The sequence below is a fragment of the Neolamprologus multifasciatus genome, chromosome 14 (assembly GCF_963576455.1).
Source record: "Neolamprologus multifasciatus chromosome 14, fNeoMul1.2, whole genome shotgun sequence".
Taxonomy (NCBI): Eukaryota; Metazoa; Chordata; class Actinopteri; order Cichliformes; family Cichlidae; genus Neolamprologus; species Neolamprologus multifasciatus.
Window position 1 is genome coordinate 14,076,119 of NC_140452.1, and position 21,603 is coordinate 14,097,721.

A 21,603-nucleotide genomic window follows, 5' to 3' on the forward strand; every position below is an offset into this window, starting at 1 on the left:
TTTAGAGAGAATGACGCTAAGAGTCAAGGTTAATCTTTACTGCGCCTCTCTGGTGGGACCAGATTTTAAATTCAGTACATCTTAATCACTTGCCAGACTGATGTAGCTCTGTGTAGTAAACGGCCCAGCTGGCCGTCTTTGAACCGTGTCAGCAATTTTTGCAATTATCACCAAGTTGCGCTCTCTAATTTTAAGATCCGGGATAAGCAAATTTCAATAGGCTAAATTAGAACCCTGTTTAAAATGCAATGAGCTATGATCTTGAGCCACTCCTTGGCCATTGTTAATAATAAGCTTGTAATAAACCTGGTAATTTTGCTACAGCTCCCAACACATCACTATACATATATACATTGAAATGCAGAGCCATTTATAACCACAATCTGCACATGTGCTGGAAATGACTGTAGACCGATGTTTAGTCTGTTATCTCGTATATGCTCTGCCTTTGTACAACAGCCAGTTCAACGGTTGGTCCTGAGGAAAACTGTTCTGTCCCAGTGGGCCAATGACTTTCCATATCTGAGTATAAATTCAATGAAAGTCAGAGAAAATCATCCAGTATATCACAGCAGATGGGTCTCCCACGTCTCTGTGTCTAAATGGAAAAAGGTCGCTTTGCCCTAATGATGAATGTTCACCTGAGCCCCTCACTGCTCACATGGCATCCTATGTGATAAACCCCCCTAGGAAAGGAAAGGGAGATAATGTGCATCTCCCTTGCCTTGGAGTTCAGTGCATCACCACCTGGGTTATTTTATCTTTGTTTCTACAGCTGAGGAACTTTCCAGTATGTGGTGCAAACTGTTGTGTTTGTTGGAAATGACAGCTGCAGTAAGTTACAGTAACAAAGAAGTAGAGAAATTCTTTTCAATCAGCAACACACCGAGGGCCCAAGCTTCAAGAACCTTTGAGTTTAGGGTGTGAAAAGTGCACTTTGGTTTGCTTTTGACCACCTACACCTGACACAGCTGATGAGAAAGAATTCTGTAGTGCTACAGCTTATGTCACGGTAGTATAGTTAAATATGGTTTACCTCTTTGTTTCTCGTGCTCAATAAAAAAAATAGATAATCTTACAGTTATGTCTTCTCTATGCAACAGTGCACAATTGTATTTGCTTTGCAAATCATTCCCACTGTTGTGCCACATGTAGAATGGAAGTAGAAATAAAAGTTTATTCTTATATAAAAATATATATAACTTAGGGTTATCAAAATTCATTTTTTAGTTTTTAGGAATATTTTAACATTTTTTCCAAAACATCGCTGCAATCAAGCATACAGACTATGCACACCTGGACTGTAATTAGAACTGCACACCTCCAGGTGTTACTGTGGCCAGACATGTTCAGAAGAAGATGGAGTGTGCAGCTGTTTTCCCTGGTTGCCCGGTGTTGTGAATGGAGACACAAGGGGGAAACTGACATGAATGGTTTGTTTTGAGGAAATTATCAGTGGAGAAATAATTTCTAAAGGATCTACATGTTTTTCAACAGACTTCAATGTGCGAACCGTAACAATCTGTCAAGAACACAGCCGATTACTTACAGTAGAATAATTAATCAAAATGAAAAGGTTGGTGAACATAAAAAAAACAGGTTTGGGTATTTTGCAACAGTCAGGTGTTTGATTAATAACTTTTGGAGTGAATGCCTGTATTTGTGGTTTGACACTGGGAAACACTGCTTGTTAGAAACTTTATAACGTGTAACGTGTACACAGAAGGTGTAGTGGGCCAATAAAAGCAACAATGCCATGACAAGAAACTGTATGTGTTATTTTTGTGATGTGCTGAAAGTGGACAGATGAACAATGAATAAATAATTCAGGTTTCAGGAGCTTTGTATTTCACAAAAGGAAACGATAAAAACTTATGTGAACTCGACACTTGCGCTCTCAGCAGGTAAGCCTTGATTGTGGGTAAAACACACTCATTTCTGACTGTGGCCCAGTGTTTTGATTCTATATTATTGTTTATTGGGCTGTTTTCCTTTTGGTTCTTGGCTTATGACTACTGGTGTTTTGGTTTCTGTTCTATATTTCTTAGCTTGTGTATTCCTTTGCCTCCTGTCTCTCCTGATGTTCTCTTGTGTATTTTGGTTCTAGCTTTCCAGTTTAGGTTTTCTGTTTGGTTTTGTTTTGGTCAGCAATAAAGCTGCCTTCAAGTTCACGTTTTGCCTCCGTGAGTCCAGCATTTTGGGTCCAATTCCTGCCTGCCACACAGCACACCATGACACATTCTTGGTAGTTGGCCACTCTACCAACTATTACCAACTCATTATTGAGTTGTCTCCTTTCACTTTGGTGCACATGAAGTCACAAACAGCTAGAACTGAAGAAGTAACCTCAGTGTTTTCAAGTTCATCCTTCAACTTATGCCTACATGTAAATAGAGCCCTGCTGTTTATGAACTATGGCCTTTGCACGTTGTCTAAAGACATTTTAATTTTGGAAGTTTTAAGTGAGTAGAAAATGTCTAATGAGGTATATTTGTGCACTACATAATTTTCTCTGATACCTACAGTACTGTGATAAAGCTGAGTCACCCCTCATCTTGTTACCATTTAGCTTTCAAGAAGCCAGACTTTCTTGTAAAGTTAAGTTGTTTTTACTTTCAAAGTTTTCCTTTGGACATTGGCTGCTTTTTCCATCATTTTTTTTGGCCTAGTCCTTGTATCTGAACATTTTAAGAGGAATGTTTCCTTTTCTTGGTTAAGCACTTAACACTGACCTATGTTGTGTTATATGACCTTATATATTCAAGCACAGAAAAGTCACCTGAATCAAAAGATGAACCAGTTCTGTGTCTAGACATTCCGTAGCAAAAACAACATACGTTAGCACATTTCCAATTTTTCCAAGGAAAATATAAAGAAATGAGAGGTGACTCTCCACTTTTGCACAGTGCTGTATCCCAAACTTGGTTCTTAGAAAAGGAAATGTAAAACCTTGTATTAGTAGGATAATCACCGGTGCTATTAATTTGTTCTATACAAGAGTCACAACTTCTCTAAGATCTCGTTTTATTTTTTCGAGCTGCTGAAACTTTTGTCTATGTGTTAATTAGATCTCATGCTGATGGTTCTGGGAATAGCATGACAATCAAATGCAAGTCCCTAAAAACACACCGAGCGTTACTGCAGCTAGTCATTGCATCTCACCTCAAGTGAATGCAACTGACTGGAAACGAATGCAATCATCTGTGTATCGTGAAACCATCAGACCATTTCCTTCAAGCTTAGAACCACAAGGACTACCGTCATCCATCAACCATGCTTTATCCTCCTTAATAATGTCTGACAAGTATTCCCAGGAAGTGAAGTTTTTTAGGATGAGCAGCACATGCAGCCCATGTGACGGCAACATCTACACGATTATTAGATGATATGCATTTTTTTTTCTTTTTAGTAGTCACTGTTAAACAGTGAATAAAGTTGTTTACAATAAACCTTCTTGCAGTGGGCTCGTTTTTACTCTCGGATTACATTACTGATTCTCATCATGCTGTTTCAGACGCGTCTAGGCGATGATAAATTTCCTTACACAGAGTCCCATTATCACATTTTTAATCCTAGTGAGTAATACTTCCTCAAGTTAAATGATGAATATTTACAGGCTATAGATGTCTTCTTATGTTTACTCATGTAAATGATCCTAAAAATAATCATCATGATGTGCCTTTATGCATGTGGGTTTCCACTACCAGAGGCACTGCTTTGTTCTACAGGGTCACAAGAGAAAAGAGAGTTACTATTTTATGAATCCAGAGAATAAAAGTAAACTCGGAGATAAGATAATAAAAATGGTATTAATATTTCTAAATCCTTTTGGGGTAACATTTATTATCAGGGTAACTTTGACTTGGACTGATTATTGCAGTCATTATTCCTTCTTCTATCTTCAATCTGGCCTCAAGACACTGACAAGCTTTTTATAAGATTCTGTAAAAACAAGAGTATGTTTATATATTTAGCATCTTGAATTTTAAAGAAAAACCCTTCTATATGTTATTTATATGCTATTTCTGCTTATCACTATACTGTCTCAGAGGAATTCCAATGTTTGGATCTTGTGCTCCTGACAAATATTATTTTTAATTTAAGGGATTTGCCTTTAGCACAGTTTTTTGCACATTGTCAAACTTGAGTGAATTGGACAGAAAACCTACCTCCCACGAGATGACCAGTTCATGTCTGCGCCCATTTCCTCCACTAACGTTTGATGGTGCCACTGATGGGACTGTGGAAAACAGAGAGGTTAGCACTGACTACAAAATCTCCTTTTTTTAAAACTATAGTCAAAGCATCAGAAAACAGCAAAAACTAACTTATTTGGTGGCTGTGCCTTCACTGAAACATCTGTCAATCAAAGTGAGAGCTATTGTAGATTTCTAGTGCTGTGTTTTGAACTGGAACCTATTTGTTGACATTTAGATCACGTATTGTAACTTTGGGATGGATTACCACAACTGTGCGTAGATACAGCTATTAGTCTGTTAATTACGCTGAAGAGATGGGACAGATTAAATAAGCCACTTTGAAATGACCACTGACCTTTATAATTATTGCATTTTGTAGACGGAAAATGAGCAGTTAGTGAAGCAGCACAGTGAATCTTTGCTCACCGTAAATGCTATATTTTGCTGTGTTGTTGCCTTGGGGCTTTAAAAGCCTGGCTGCTTTTACAGAAACACTAGACTTGCTGAAATTCACATAAGCAGCTTACTTTCAACGTCCTCCCCAATTAAAATAGAGTACATAAACAGTGGGAATACAACATGGTTCTGAAGTGGCATATGGGGGCAACAGCTAAGCTCTCTAACAGCAATAAGTTAACAACTGGATTTTGAATTGACTATAATAAATATAATTGTGCTCTTACAGCTGATGTCTGTCAAAATCTGTATTACCTGCTTCTTTAGTTCTAACTCCTCTCGAAGGTACACTAGGATCTCCGGTCCCAATTGCATTGGTGGCCACCACTCTAAATTCATATTCCACCCAGGGGTTGAGCTCCACAGCCATGGCTGACTCCATGTCTCCTGTCACTGGCTCTGGGTCTGTACACAAGAGTATTTCCTGTGTGTTTATTTATTCAGAACAACGTTGCAGTTATAGCACTTCAGTTTTCCTTATGTACAGTATATAATAGGTAAGTACCCTAAGTGCCAGCTTAGCACTTTAAAGGTGTTTGCAGAAAGCACATTGAATAAATCAGTAAGGTATCATATGCCTTTTATAAAATCCTCTCCAAAGAATAGTATAGCTTGCAATAAACAGAAATAAAATGCAACCAGGAGAGGCCAGAGGTTTTTTTATGGCCAAACAATCAAAGGTTTTGACTTCAATCATGCAACTACATAAGTGTTTCACTGTGAAAAGCCACTGAAACAGGCAAGAAGTGGCACAGATCTGGAAGATCAACACAGCCTGGATTGTGGCCTACAAATTTTTTTTTTTTACAAAGTCTGTTGACAAAGTCTACATATGAAAAAATACTGTGCATAACATTTCTTAAATCTAATCCTGTCAAACTGTAGGATGACATAAAAAAGGGTCACAATTTATGCCTGTATGCAAAATGTCAATGTTGGGAGATTTTATCAGTTATCAGTTAAAAAATAGTGTGAACTAAGCCAACAAAAGATTCCTTTGTTCTTATGGACTGTACAACTTATTTATCATCCTCACAGATTCACTGTGACTTGTTATATTTTCACACCAGGTGGTGATGTTTTGGCATTTTGATGCACGAACAACAGCTTAAAACGTTACACAGAGTGAAGGTGATTTCAGCCATTTTTTGCAGTTTCAGCAGAACAAACCAATGCAATTAAATTACATCCTCAGACTAAAGGAAAAAAAATCTGATTTTATGAATGTATTTAGAATAGAATTACAAGGAGATAATGCAACTAATCTAGTTGCTTCAGCACTGCCATAGTCAAGCGTTGTCAATATTGATCCTGCAATAACAAACAAACATTGACTGAAAGCATATCCATGTCACAAATGAACCAGAGGTCTCTAAAGCAGTGGAGCTTACACTCTTATCATTCACAGCGGCTCACAATGAGATCACTCTGTCAAGCAGGCTGCTCTCCAAACATGAGCTGATAACTCTGTTTGTAAGGAGCAGGAGCTAAAAACCCAATCCCCTTCATGCTAATCTTAACAAGTTCAACACTGACAATATATCAGAGAGACCTAATTGTGCTTTATCAAATTAAATGTAGTTGAACAGACATGATGTGAGAGGAGGGTATACAAAGTATGATTTATATATCTGTGGGGATGAATCATTATCACACCTTAAACTCTGCTATAATTATCACACGCCATATTAAGATGGATTACACACGACGCTTAGAAAGCCTTCATTCTTTAATGCTAAGTGATAGTGATTGATGGCTATTCCGCGTAGTTACAGAAGAAAAGGATTTCTTTCTAAGCACTGAAAGTGCGTTTTTTACTAAATGAACATAGATCGGTTTTATAATTCAAGCCCAAAAGGTTAATCTCCTACTTACTGCTGACATGACACTGACTAAAATTCACACCAGTGACATTTGATATGTGCTCAAATGACTTTCTGCTGAGCACCTCTGAACAATAGCCGAATTCAACTAGAAAATGACAGAAAACTGTGTTTCATGTTCTTTATTAAGACCGACTAGCTGTCGCACTACAGCACCAGCCTCAAAGACTGAAACAAACGGACGCATCAGCCACATTTCCTCCTTCGCTTAGTGTCTGCAGGAAGATGAAGTGACTCTTGCTCAACACGCACAAGGCAAGGAGCAAAATGAAATTACCCTTTTGAGAACAGTGGTATGAGTGCAAGAGGGAAGGGTAATATGTTGTATTAGTTAATAAGTGTTCTTATTTAAACTTGTACTACTGTACTACTACTTGGTAAGACAGTATTTTTTTTAAAGCCATAACCATTGCCGGGATATGACAGTGCTATTTTGTTGGAAACTGCAGTTTCAAAAAATAGTCAATTCCAACAGAGTCTCATTTTAACTTTACTGGGAAAAATAAGCATGTTTACAACTTGACATAAATGATCCCCATAGTTAATTTTAGCCTAAGACAACTTCATAGATATCGACTTTTAACATATCTTCTTGTGAGTTGTTTAATTTTACTACTATACACGACAAGAGCATTTTTAAAGCCTTCTAAAATTAAAAAAATAAAATATTTAATTAGGGCTGCTCGATTATGGCAAAAATGATAATCACGATTATTTTCACTGAAATTGAGATCTAGATTATTTGACAATATTTATGTCACAATAACAATTATTGAATAATGACTTTAAAGATTGTCAAAGAATAATATAAAATAGTGTGCAAATACTGATAACAGTGCAAATGTTTGCAATATAAAAAATAAATAAAAAATGTAAACATTGTGTTTAGTGAACTTTGCAGTGTTGCTCTGTGGTGCAGCTACGACACCGTAGCAAAGTTTACACACTATGTCTACTTGATCCACGCCTGACTCCGCCAACCCATAATGTTTCCACACCACTGAAGTTTTTTTCACCTCTCTTTTCAACCAACTCTCCTCTCCAAATAACTTCTGCTTAGCTTTCCGAGCTTCCCTCGGGTCCTCTTAATCAGCGGTCCCCAACCCCCGGGCCTCGGACCGGTACGTGAGTCATTTGGTACCGGGCCACGAGAGTTGGGGCTCAGGTGTGAAATGTATAGTTTTCAGGGTTTTTATCGGGTTTCAGCGTTATTTTGTTATCGTTTTTATCGTCTTTTCACGTGTGCTATGAATAAATTTTCTTTTTTTCGGTACCGGTACTAGTTTTATTTTGTTGTATTTATCCGTGACACCTTAAAGGCCGGTCCATGAAAATATTGTCGGGCATAAACCGGTCCGTGGCGCAAAAAAGGTTGGGGACCGCTGCTCTTAATTGTTGTGACACGTGTTCGAAATGCAGAGGTGCGCTCGATTTGCCACACGGAGCAGCGCGACAGTACAGCACGAGGGAGGGGCTAATAATCGGCTCAGTCATTTTTAATGATCGTTGAAAGCCCAGATCGTAATCGAGATTAAAATTTGATTAATTGAGCAGCCCTATATTTAATATTACAGTTAGTTAAAAATGCACGTGCTAACCAGGTTATCTAGAAACAAATTCACCAACTTCCAAGGTGCAAGGAGAAAAGCACTAAGCCTGAAGAGATAAAACTGGAACACAGACAGTAAGCAGTCATACACAGTTGTAGAGGTGAGTTCAGCTGCATATTCATGACTCACATGGACAAGCAGATAAACTAGAACTAAAATAAACTCGGACTGCACTGGAGTGACTTCATTCTCTGTTAGGCATAGCCTTCATTCAAACACTTGAATGAATGAAACAGTGAATACGATCAATTTGCTTCTTATTTATCCTATCCTATTGTATTCTATTCCTACTGTTAAAACTCCCACACGTGGAAGGGATTGTTTACATGGGCATCAGAGAGCACTGTTTTCATAGTTTTTTCTATAGCAACTGTTTAAAACGAGGAATTCAAACTTTTAATATAAGTAAGAGAAGATTGCCAAAGAAAATTGTATTTGTTTCTCTTGAAAACAGTAACCTTGATCTAGTTGGATTGATTCTCTATCTTGGTATAGAACATTGGGCAGGATTATGACCTTTGTATATATCCTCACATTAACCTCCCAGATCTACAGGCTGCAATTTGCTCCTTATTGATTACCTGTTTTGACAGTTTGCCAACCTAATGAAAATGGGCTTCGGGCCTGTATATTATAAGTGCTGATAGGGCTGTGGTTGTCGACGCCACGTGTCCACGACAGAGTGGCTGTGGTGTCTGTGATCTCCTCCACTATCACCACTCCAGGTGGTCCGGGGGGGCCTGGTGGAAGAAAAAGGAGACACAGATAAAACATGTTTGAAAGTTTAAAAGAAAAACGCTTCTGAAATGGCCACGCAAAAAAGGAAAAAACCAAACAATCATCAATCTTTGCTGCTGATTGAATCCATTTTTAAGCTGGCCCATTGTGATGTTTTCATTATGGGCTGTTACAATTAGATACACTAATGGATGCAACTGCGGAAGCATTAGGAGGGAAATGCAGCTGAGCGCGTATGGTGACAAAACCAGCTCCCTGTTGTAATCTTTACACAAACAGACACCAGACAAGAACACAACATACTAAACTGACTAGAGTGAAGCAGGATGCAGGTTGACACAGATTCATTGCCAAGGATTTGATGATGATTAAGGGATAGTGACGCTTCCTTTTTTTTGATTTTTGGAGGGAATTTGCCAGTTCTGCTCAGCGTGACTGGATGGCAGGCCTTCCTTTGTTTTAATACAGCTGAACATATGTTTACCTAAGTCTTCAGAGGTAAAAATATACTGCAGCTAAAGCAAACATCTAAGGACTCTAGAGGGAACAGCTGTAAATGAAAAAGCAGGCAGGTGGTGCGCTCAGTGAAAATCAATCTACTGTGTCCCCCCAAAAGTGCCCATGAGAAAGCTACACTGCAAGGGCCATTTTTTTGCACTGTGGGGTCCAAATAATTACTGTCATAGACGTCTATCTGGAATGTTTTGCCAGTGTTTGGGCAGTGAATGAGTTGATTTCTATTAGCTACAGCTAGTTAGCAGCTTAAGCTTTGACAGGTAGGAGACAACTTACTGTTTATTTTATGTCCTTTCTTATTAATAGTATATGGTATTTAAATGTTGTATCTGCAGATGATGCAGATGCTTAAAATAACAATTTGAATTGTAGATATTTTCTATCTTGGAAACAAAGATATTTTCATTATATATAAAATAACTGCATCAACTCAAAATGAATGTGAACGATACATGCTAGCCATTGCCAGTGATAAATACCATCCTTTCTGCAGATGTGCAGTTGGCAAGACAAATATCCACCTATAATGATGTCCGGGGGATGCATTCGTGCTTCTCTACCATGTTTTATATATTTTGTTATTAACTAATGCATTTCTTTTTGTTTTGTCAGCTGTAATGAAAACATATTAAACTGTGGCTCATAACTAGGGGTGCATATTAAATCGCATATTTTATTTTACTCTGCTAATAATAGCACAGATAATATTTCATTTCTAGGGAGCTGTGTTGCAAATCCCCCCCCCCCCCACACACACACACTTTTCATCCCAAGTTACCTGTCTGATTGCTCACCATAGGTTTTCTAATAAAAGTGAAAAGTCCACAATATCAAATGAAAAAAAAAAAAGAAGTAAAATAATGAAACAACAAAACTATTTTTGTTGTACTGAGTTTTAGTGGAGTTTCTGTTCATAGTTCCTCTCCCTTAAAGAGTAACTTTCTTTCAACCTATCTCCCCTCTGATTGGCTGGCTGTCAAAAATGAAAAAGAAAAGAAAATTACTGTTATAAGCCTGAGATGACCATATTAATGCCACAGCATCCCTACTCAGTGACATCTTTACATATAAAAGTTTTTTTAGCTGAAGGTTAAAAAGATGACTTCATTACATAAAATTATGACGATTAAATATGAGCATCAACCATTGTAATTGTTATACATGAGAGAAAATGAAACACATTCGAGGTTTACTTTAAACCCCAACACTAACAGTTTGAGTCTACCTGCACAACAGTATTCCAGTGTCACTCACCAACCACTGATATTAAAGTATTGCCCGATTATAACACAATCAACAGGCAAAGCTTAACTTACATAGATTTGCTTTCATTATAAATATTCCTGCCATCTCCCATGAAAACTCCTCAGGCAATGAGGCTTAAATAGTGTCACTCATAAAATGATGATTAGCCTGACAATGCGTTAATGTGTCATTACAACAGTCAAAAAAACAAAAAGCCCAGAACTTGCATGGGCAATTTTCAGCAACAATCAAAAAATAACCAACACATTCGATCATTAGACATTTCAGTCAATCTATTTAACAGCACATAGCAAACCTGTTCATGCAGATGCAACATCTGTTGAGGACATTCACCATGATAATGTAAAATTAGTAGAAATGATCAAAAAGGGGCAATAATGTGGAAGTAGTCTTGGCGCAATTGTCCCCAGCAGGAGCAAATCTCTAATGATCACTGTAATTAACCAACTTCCCAGATGAGCTGCACTTGTAACAAATTGGGCTAATTTAATAGATTCCCAGAAATTGTTAACATTATTTCAGAGAATTACTAACAGCTTTAAAGCACTGGCTCACTAAATTTGAAAGTCTGTCTTGGGCCCACATGTGCCCATATGTTCACCGAGATAGTTTTTCATTATGTCAATGTTCCTGTTCACCTAAAAGCTAGCCAAGTGGCACAGTGACTTGGACTAAATTCTCCAAGACTGTGCAATACGGTAATTCTGTACTGCAGTTGTGGATTAGTTCAAGAGAAGCAGTAAGTCGCCAGCAATAAAGAGCGCGCAAGACGTCACAGTGTACTGCCAGATAACAAGCTTACCTCGCACAAGAAGTTCTGCCTCTGCAAATACAGTGTCAGCGCTGGTCTGGGCTCTGCACCCGTATTTCCCAGCATGCTTCAACAAAATGTTCCTAATCATCAGATCCACTGTTGAAGACTGCTGCAATTGGGAAAGGAAAGCATTAAAAAGTTAGGTATTAGGCAAGCCTAAATGTGCTCGACACAAAAAGTGTGATTCCTTTACATCTTGTAGAGGCTCATGTGGCTTGAAAAATTCCTGTTTAATTCAGGTGCTTGCTTGGTGCTACATTCTTCCGCTACCCGTATTTTCTCTCTGCTGAAATGAGAAATGCCTAAGGCAAGACTGGGAATAATTCAAAGTCTACAGGCAGCTGTTTAGCAGGAAACCTGATTAAAATTACAAACCATGCATCAGCCAGGCTTCTGTTGTGCCTGTAAAGAATTGTCACTGCAAATACTTCCTCCCTAGAGGACAGGTTGTAGCAGAGGACATATCAGGGCAGATGTGATTTTAACATCCTCTGTTGATAAAGGAATAGTGACATAAACAGGACTCCCTGCTAGTAGCTTGCTGATTTGTTTTCAACTTTAACATTTTATGGTTGGTCACAATTATGGTGACCAATTATTTTTTTGCAAAGAGGGAAAAAGCACCTCTGAAAAAAACCCGAAACTAAATTAACTTGTATAAAAATGTTGCACCTTGAGGCAGAAAATTATATATTGATCTATTGATCATCAACTGATCTGCTGGTCCTAAACAAACAAGTGAAACATAGAGGTCAGAACCGGTCCAGCAAAAATAACATAGATAAATATGAAGAAGGTGAAAAGACAAGGTTAGCGAAACAGTCCTGTAGCTGAGGGAAGCCAAAGGTTACATTTCTTTCTGTGTATATTCTGCTTTTGCTGGTACATCGCATATAAAGGATCATTGATCCTGTATACCCTGGTCAATTCTAGAGGATAAAAGTCAAAGAGAAGATACTGTGCTATATTAACTTTGGATGGGAATAACTACCGTGTACTTGTTGTGAGCAGAATCTTAGACTTTGCCATAACCAAGCCAAGCTTGTCAGCTTTGAAGAAAAGCTGACAATAGCCTTACCTCTCATACTAAATCACTGGTGACCCTGATAAACCTTCAAAGCTGAGCCAGTATGAGTCAGTGTCTCATTTTCACAGTTCACAGGTGAAATTCAAAACAAAAGGACTGTCTTTGATATGCATAAATGGGTTATTTATTGACTCGCTTTGATGATACCACAAGGCTGTCTGACCTTTGGCGGACCTGATTCTTTTTCAGGTGTAACAAGTGTTCGGTTCAGTAAGAATACTGGTAGGAAAATTTACTTAAATAGGTTGGTTGACAGGCTCAATGAATGTGGAAAAAAATAGAACAAATTAAACAAAAGGAAAAAAAAGCCTTCTGTTTACACAGAACATATGCATAGTTATGCAGATAATTAGATAGACAGAGATAAATAGTTAGATAGGAACAAAAGCAAATGTGTTAAAATTGCTGTTAATAGTACTATTGCTCTTACTCGGGCTCTTACTGTTTGGATGTATTCAAAGTGGCCACCGTCATACTGAAAGTTGATTGGTTTCTGGTTGAAGAACCACTGGAAAGCCACATCCAGTGACGTGTCATGTGTCGCCTTGCAGCTCAGCACCACACTCTCCCCGACAGTCACCTCCACTCTGCTCGGGCTAAGCACCACACGCATGGCCTCTGAAAGCACAAAGCTGCTGCACTGTCACCTCAGGCTAACGGAAGGCAGTGCATTTAACTGTGACATCAGAGGCAGAGCAATCACGGGAACCCAAGCCTAACCTGGGCAAAAACACTCACCTTTGTCAGATAAATATCCTGGTTAGCTCTGTTCTAAACTGTGCGCAGTGCAGCTATGAGACATACTATTACACTGCTAGAGTGTGCCCTTGTAATATGATTCTTGAATGTGAGAGGCCTTCTTCACGGCTGAGCAAGCACAATAAATTCCCTGGCACCCGAGCAAAGGTGGGGAGGAAAAAATGACATTGGGGACTGTTTACTGGTGGCCGACTTGTGCTAATTTGGCAGAAAATAAAGGCCTTCAGGGCATCACTTACCTTTTACCCACAGTATGGCAGTCATCTCTGCCGAGCCCAACTGATTCTCTGCCCGGCACACATAGTTCCCCTCATCCGCTCGGCTGGAGTTAACAATTTTCAGAGTGTTGTTCCGTAACAGCATAATCCTATAAGAAAGGACACAAAAATCAATACTGATATGAGAAACAAATTCACATTCAAACAACAAGTTCAAGCATGAGGTTATATGTTTTGGGGTTGTTCGGGTTACAAGAATAGTAACATTCACTATCGGTAAGAGCATATGCAATCTCATGAGATATGCTTGAAATACTAACTACTAGGAGTTAGTAGCACTGGATCCAACATCTCAAAGTTGTTTATATAACTCGATTTCAACAAACTATGAAAATAAACACATGAAATAAAGATTAATCATAGTAAAAATGTGAAATGAATTTGATTTTTTGATACCACTAAATAGCTCCACCATGCACAGGATTAAAGGGAAACGCTTTTAAAGATAATGAGGACAAGGTTTTGATGTCAAGAACAGAGAAAGTTATTTCTCTGACTTTCAATTTCACTACAATGCTTTGCTATATTTAATCTTTAAAAGAACACAATCAGCGGCAATTTATTCTAATTGCAGAATAATTTAAAAGTCACTGATGAAACATTTCAGTACAAAATCTGCAGAGAACACTACACAAAGTAAAATAATAAGAATAGACGACAAGATTCTTTGTTAGGTATACATAAATAGTGCATTTATCTTACAGACTGCTCATGGTAGCGCCAGAGAAACCTTAAATGTTCATTTAATGTATCTAAAGCAAAAACTGTCAAATGCAGATGTACATGTCACCAAGCTGCCCTCCTTAAATACACACCGGAGACACAAAAAGAAACAGCCACAGCTTTCCCATCTCCAGTTGAAAGACAATAGTAATTAGGTTTTAACAGTTCTCTCTGAGTTGTAAATAACAGCTGGAAAATGCATTGGTTGACATAAGATAGTTGTGGCTGTAACTATATACAAAAAGCCTGAAAGCAGGTGTGTGAGCAGATGGCTATAGAGCAGGATTCATGTTAAAGTATGGCATTGTGACCATGTTGTGATCATGTCACGCTGCTCTCTAGGGCAAACAGATTCCTTTGTGATGTTTATGTTATGTCTAATTTTAAACGGGGAGGTGGTTAATACTTTGAAATTATTGTTAGTTTTGTTTTTTCAGATTCTTGCCTTTGAGGCAGGATATATAAAAGTGTATGAACTCGCAGGATTGGCAACTGAGGTGCATCCACATACTTTTTCTTTTTAATTAGAAAATTAATTTCACTCGTCAAAAATAACAAGGGGGTGTGAGGTTTTCCGGTCTTTTGCCGTAATTTAATTCACATTATTTGGCATTCACATTTACAACACTAAGCACTTTCATCATGGGGCAAGGTGATTAAAATTGGCAAGGGGATCTTCACGAGGGCGTGACTTAAAAATCTTGCCACACATACACAATTCGGTGGCAATCTGCAGCCAGGAGACATTTTTCAAATTAGCGTAAAAAAATTTACATCTGACAAGGACACTGAGGCAGAAAGGACAAGATAGGGAATGCTGGGTAAACAAAATATGTGATGTAAACATAAGAAGATCACAGCTAAAATATAGGATTTGAAAACTTCATCTAAAGAAAGATCTCTGAAGTGAAATAAAACAGATTGCAACAATATACTAATTTACATATGAAATTAGTAACCTATTTAAATTTTTTGTGGAAAACATGTTGCAATAATAAAAAATGGTGAAATTATGCTCTTCCTGATTGGCTCTCAAACAAAGTGTTTGTAGATTTCAAATGAGTCTGCCACGTACTTTCAAACTAATAGGATTAATATTTTCTATTTAAGAGACAAAAGCCCTGAACATTAGTGGAAATCCATGTTAATTACAAACCTTCATTAAGTCAGCACAGCTGTCAATGCCAGATAAACGTGACGCTCGATTCCTCCCGGTCTTTCATGAATAGGACGTCTCTACACCCATAAACTCTTTACTATTGGAAATGGCAGAAAATCCTTACAGGAGTCACTTTGACCAAGACCTGCAAACGCATATCTCCTCGTCTCTATTTTGCATTTTTCAGATAGAAATCGTCCTCTCACAAGATTGATCTCCATTTGAACAGCACCTCCCACAAACACACAATTACCTGCTTAACCTACTATAGCGACCTTAAGTTGCAATGCATAAGATGCCGAATTGTAATTAGACCTGAGTCTGCGATTATCAAAACACTGAATATCTTAAGAGAAAATCTATACGAAAATGTGAAACGCTGATTGTAGAGCTTATAAAGAAAAACAACAACAACACCTCACAAATATAAAGATCGCACTTTATAGTGAATTATATATTACTAGGAGGGGAGAGATGAGCAATTTCAGACAGTTTATTTGAAGTTAGATATTAAACAAGATTAAGGTTGTGTTGTGATATGAAAAACATCTGCAAAGGTTTGACAAAAACCTTAGCGCCATTAATCACGACCCATCCATCAGTTGCAAGATGTCAAAAAGAACCCTATGAAGACTATTTTAAATATAATCGAAAATGAAATAAATAGCACAAACTTCCACTAACCTCTGAAACGGTCCTGATAAACTAATCCCTGAATATTCTTCCACCTGTTAGAGAAAGGAAGATTTGTCCCTGCCTGTTTGAAGGAGCCACATACTGAGGATCTGATTATCAACTGGCTGTCCTTGCTGTGAGGCTGTTCAACAGACTGCTGAATCTTGGCCGATAAACAAAGGTTCCATTCTCTCACTCAAAACTTGAGATGCTCAGCCATGACTGATAATTTCAGCGGCGTCGCTCAGTTTGATTGATAGACCCGCGCCTTGCTCAGCCCCCTCTAGGTGCAATGGAGAGATGTTTCTCATAAAAGATGATGCATCAAACTGCATGTGAATTCCAAATGCAATTGTGTGGTCTAAATTGTCAGCATCCTTGAGAAGGAGGTGGGGTTGAGTATGAGCCTCCAGAGCTTTGCCAGTACCTAAGGTGTTTTATTTTAGCAGTGACACTTTATTTCAGTTACAGTAATGAAACTGTGATGTGTTACAACAAGACATGTAGACAATTCCTCAAGGGCCTGAGCTCCAATGATAACAGTGGAATTTATGCCGTAAAACTAGGATGAATAACAATATAAAGATATCGAGGGAGACAAACTTTTCATGACTTCATACATATTTTACAGAGCAATTAACTTTCTCTCATAATATTTTATTCTCTAAACTGTACAGATGAACTAAAAATCGGATTCTATTACAAAAAAGAGCTGCGGCACTGTAAATCTACGACTATTCAAAGAAAATGTATGCTGCCTCTCCCAGTGATAAAAGTGGAAATGAATCCTTCGTCAGGTCTAAAAGATTTCTTTCCAAACACTGAAACAATTCTAACAACATATTATTATACAGGTTGCTCTACTTAAGGTAGATTATGTGTTTTACATGTTTATCCTAGTTTTTACACAAATACTTGTACATAATCTTATAGGCTTGTGGTGATATACTGTTTGAAAGCAAAAATCTTAATTAAGAGTAGAGATCTACCCTACTGATATACACGCCTGTAGCATTGAGCCACTGTACACTACAGTGGTTTTTGAAAACAACCATATCACACCATACACCATGTTGAACATATGTCGCATTTCTAAGTTTAATATGATGACACACACATTACACACTCAAATATCCTAAGCAGAACTATTAGCTCTGAGGTTCTTGCAAGTTGCATGCAAAGGGACAAATGCACAAAAACAATTTAAAAACTCCATGCATTCTAATAAACAAGATCAAAATAAGATATCCAGTATGTTCAAAGTTACTTTCATTTGAGAGTGGTCATGTTTGTACCTTTTATTTGGTATTATCCTCCGGTCTCCTCTCTTCCATGTTATCCGTGGTTTGGGTGATGCCTTTGGTTTGCAATCTAATGACACATCTTTTCCAAGTGTGGCTATGACCCGTATGGGATTGGGGAGAAAAACGGGTGCTGATGCTGTGTAAGACAAACAAGATGCGCATATTACTCCAAGATTCACTACTTTAAGTGCTTATTTTAAGGGACATTTGATCGTGGATGTGGCTTTAAAACAATCTATGAATCAAATGACTTCTAATAAAATGCAGTATTACCATCTTCTACCAGAATGTAAGCCCCCACTTACAGCAAAATTCCACACAAGCTAGCTGAATAATGTGTTCAGTGGAAATTTGGATTCTTGTTTTATTTTATTTCATCTGAAACTGCTTACTGCTTACTTAAGAAATAAAACTAAATAAACAAAACAAAACAACCCCCCCAATATACGTGATGCTTATTGCTGTTTTAATTACTGTGCGATTGCTGAAATTTAAAAAAGTTAAAAGCATAATGCAATTCTGACTTTTCAGCTGTGGTATTTCAAAGTAATTATTTTAAAAATGCTAAAGGGTTCAGGCTGGCACATCATGACTCAGAACACTGCGTTAATCGAAATGTACTGCAAATAACTACAATTTTCATAACAAGTATTACAAGGAGAGCTTTTATGCATACATGTATTCTTTTATTTACTGTGAAATGAGCCACTTTGGCTATGTATTATAATCACACACACACACACATATATATATATATATATATATATATATGAAATTTCAATTAATATGCAAGTGGCTTGCAAAAACAAATGAAACAATAATTTTGTAAAAAAAAGGCTTCAGGCATTAACGTTGTGGTGCTAGCATATAGCTTAGTTACAAATCAAGGCCATCTACAGGCTACAGGGCTTAGTCAACTGTGATTATTCAAATTCTGAATGATGCTTCATAGGTGACATTATACACAATGACAATTCAATCCCATCTGTAGCTACAGGCTGACCCCCTCTCTCCCTGTGACACTTGTGTCTTTGAGCCTCAGTAGCTGTCTGAGTGGCAGAGGTCCCTCTAGACACGAAAGTAGCAGAAAACAGAGCAGTTGCTGTGCGTATTTGTTTTAATCAAAATAAGAGCAGGCCTACAGCTGCTGGTGGCAGTACCCGTATTACTTCACCCGCTACGCTCCCATAAGAGCTGGATCGAGGACAAGATCACAGACGTGAGGGCAGCCGCTGCCCCCACATAGCCTCTAGTGATCGCTCATCTGCAGGCTGTTATTAGTCATGTAATCTGTCCTGATAGTGTTTGCTTGTGGACATCTCCACAGAGCACAGGTCACCAGGAAGATGTGCCTGGGGGTTATACTTATGAAAACATTCGTCAACAGTCTCTAAATATCACAAGTGTGACTCTGTCTCCAAGGAGGGCAAAAAGCACCTCCTCGTCAGCACAGATAAAACTTTTTTAAAAAACAGCACTTTTGGTTCTTGCAGGCAAGCCTGTGAATTTAAATCAACTGAGCAGTGATTGTTTTACACTAATCTTTTAAATATTGGGCAAAAAAACCATATCCACTTGCAGTAAGATTTTCAAAATGCCACAGACTTGCCTTCAAAAAAGGCCAAACCATACAGACAGTAAATCAAACTGTCCCTCAGGGAAACATGAAAGGGGAATGGGTGTCACAGATGTGTCCCAGTATAGAAAATGACAGGGAGAAAATAGTGCATCAAGACAGAACAGTGGACAGCTATTCAGTATGACTGTTATGTTTTTTACCCAGGAGCCTCAACAAAGAACACAGCTTCTTTGGCCTTTAATGTCATTAAAGTGCTTCTGATGGAGGTTTTGTTATGTACAAAAAAACCAAACCAGCAACAAGAAAAAGATACATATACTCATATATTATATCATTAGAAATAATGATAAAACTTCACCATCAATATATAGACCATGTAGGCCGATATATTAATGGTTATAAGTGATTATTAAGTGATAATAGTAATGACTGACTAATAAATGGCCGATGAAAGTCATGTCCGGATCGAAGATTTGTTTTCCTAAGTAATGGGAGAAGTAATGTAGTCTGGGCTTTGATGACAAACGATAGAGCGAAGATAAGATTCTAATGGAGTCATTAAACTCCATCAAAGAAACCACTGATGTCTTCCTCTTAGTGTTTGCTCCCATTAGTATAAATCTATACCTACAAGTCATTGGTTTTTGTTCTCAGAATAAGGTAGAACTATTCAGGACTCTCCTAAGCTTAATGCTTGCAGACACCTCACTGAATATAACTATAAGAGGCGTTCTTTTATTCATGCCGCCCACCGCCTGGGTTAAATCAGGGACCATTGATTGGCAATCAGCACATCTCACAGTTCAGTGTTCTCCGCTTGCATTTCAGCAACCCGCCCTTACCTATCATGTAGTACCTTATTCAACTGTCAATACTGAATGTCTGCAATTTATTCTTTGCAGACATTCAATAAAACAATATGCAGAAAAGGAAAGTAACATAATTAAAGTAATTCACACCAATCCTTTCTGTTTTTGATGCATTCTTTTGCTCAACTTAAATCCATTTAGTTGATACCTAAAATCTGGAGTTCAGCATTAGAGTAGATGGCCGCATATTTGTTTTCTGCAACACACTGGTACATTCCCGAGTCCGCCTGCTGCACTTTGTGAATGGTCAGTTCCCCATTCACTATTTCAAGTCGACCCTGGAACAACAAAAAAGAAAAAAAGAATAAAGGAATATCCCTCCTGGATGCGGAGATAATTTGCAGGATTGTACTGCATATAGTCGGTGTGAAGATTCACAAGGATGATTCAGATGTTCCATAGAGCAAAAGAAAGGGTACTGTGAAGTAAAATGGGTACCTGCGATGTCAAGGGCAAACCATTACGAAGCCAGCGATAGGTGGGCCGGGGCCTCCCAATGGCCTTGCACTCCCATTGGAGCTTCTCTCCACTATCCATCTGAGTATCATTAATCATTCTGACCCACTGCGGGAGGGCTTGAAGATAGAAAAAAAACCAAAAAACGAATAAGTAATGTATCCTTGAAGTGCACACCAGATACAAGAACATGCATGCATGAATACATCGTCAATGTACAATGTAAAAGGCTGAATTTTTTATTAGAGTTGAATAAAATCAGTCACTGATTAAAAATAAACTATTACGATTACTAATTTATAAATTAAGTTTCAAATCAGATGTGTCATGTATTTGATGTTTGTGTACATGTTGCTTTTATTAATCTCAGTAATATTTTATGTTTTAATTAGTTAATTTGAGCATTTTAATCTTTAAAACCATCAAGCCTTTTGTTTTTGCATTCTCTTAATGTTTATCACTTAACACAAAAGTCCTCAAATCTGGGCACTCCTTAATGTTTTTTGGTAACATGAAACAGAATAGTATGAAAAAGCAAAAGAGAAGTTTTGATTCATGTACTGCACAACAGATCTATGGCTTATTTTGGGGGCAAGAAGTAAGTGTATTAAACCTTTATATTAACTAGTACTACAGACCATGCAAATTGTTTTTGCATGTATTTTGCAAGAAAAAAAATTTCAAGCCTAGCTTTTTATTGGGGCTCCAATTTGTAGAAAGCCACTCTCGTAGGGATCACTTTCATGTTTTTGTGTTATTGTCAAGCTAACATGCTCAAAACTGTAGGGAGGTTATAGTAACTGAAGGAAATAAAGAACTAAAACTTACGTCAAGAGGCAGGAGCACTTTTGCACCGAATCAAATCAAATCCCAAGTGAGTAAGCACTGAAGCAATTTTGCTTGTTTGTTCGCTACACTTATTTGTATCATGTATGTCAAAATCTTCTATCTTTCCTTCCACTTCACTGCTGGTCCAAGGCCAAGGCAAACTAAGCAATAAGCAACTGCCCTTCCTGGGGACTAACCATCAGACTTTTCTCTTTTTCTCCACAGCCTACTTTCTTGTGTTCCCAAGGCTCCATCCACATTTCCTGCTCAACTCCAGATACTGCAGAAAATCTCTCTCACAACTCAAGATCTTAACACTGTATAGGCTGTAGGTTTTTCTTTTTATCTTCTAGTCTCTTTCCATCTTGCAGTTCTGATCTGTGGTTGTGACTTTTTAAATTCTT

General features: G+C 37.9%; 1 protein-coding gene across 3 annotated transcripts in view; it reads right to left on the reverse strand.

The window, feature by feature from the left end:
• cntn5 (contactin 5) overlaps positions 1 to 21,603 on the reverse strand; it is a 120,848-nt gene that overhangs the window by 11,221 nt on the left and 88,024 nt on the right. For 2 of the 3 annotated variants that reach the window (XM_085131034.1, XM_085131035.1), the window contains exons 10-18: positions 20,354 to 20,490; positions 20,064 to 20,193; positions 17,459 to 17,603; positions 13,568 to 13,695; positions 13,000 to 13,187; positions 11,471 to 11,591; positions 8,730 to 8,888; positions 4,911 to 5,060; positions 4,170 to 4,240 (exon numbers count right to left, since the gene is read on the reverse strand). In XM_085131034.1, coding sequence (XP_084987160.1) covers positions 4,170 to 4,240; positions 4,911 to 5,060; positions 8,730 to 8,888; positions 11,471 to 11,591; positions 13,000 to 13,187; positions 13,568 to 13,695; positions 17,459 to 17,603; positions 20,064 to 20,193; positions 20,354 to 20,490 — 1,229 coding nt within the window. The remainder of the gene's footprint in view (positions 1 to 4,169; positions 4,241 to 4,910; positions 5,061 to 8,729; positions 8,889 to 11,470; positions 11,592 to 12,999; positions 13,188 to 13,567; positions 13,696 to 17,458; positions 17,604 to 20,063; positions 20,194 to 20,353; positions 20,491 to 21,603) is intronic. The other variant, XM_085131036.1, reaches the window with a different exon arrangement.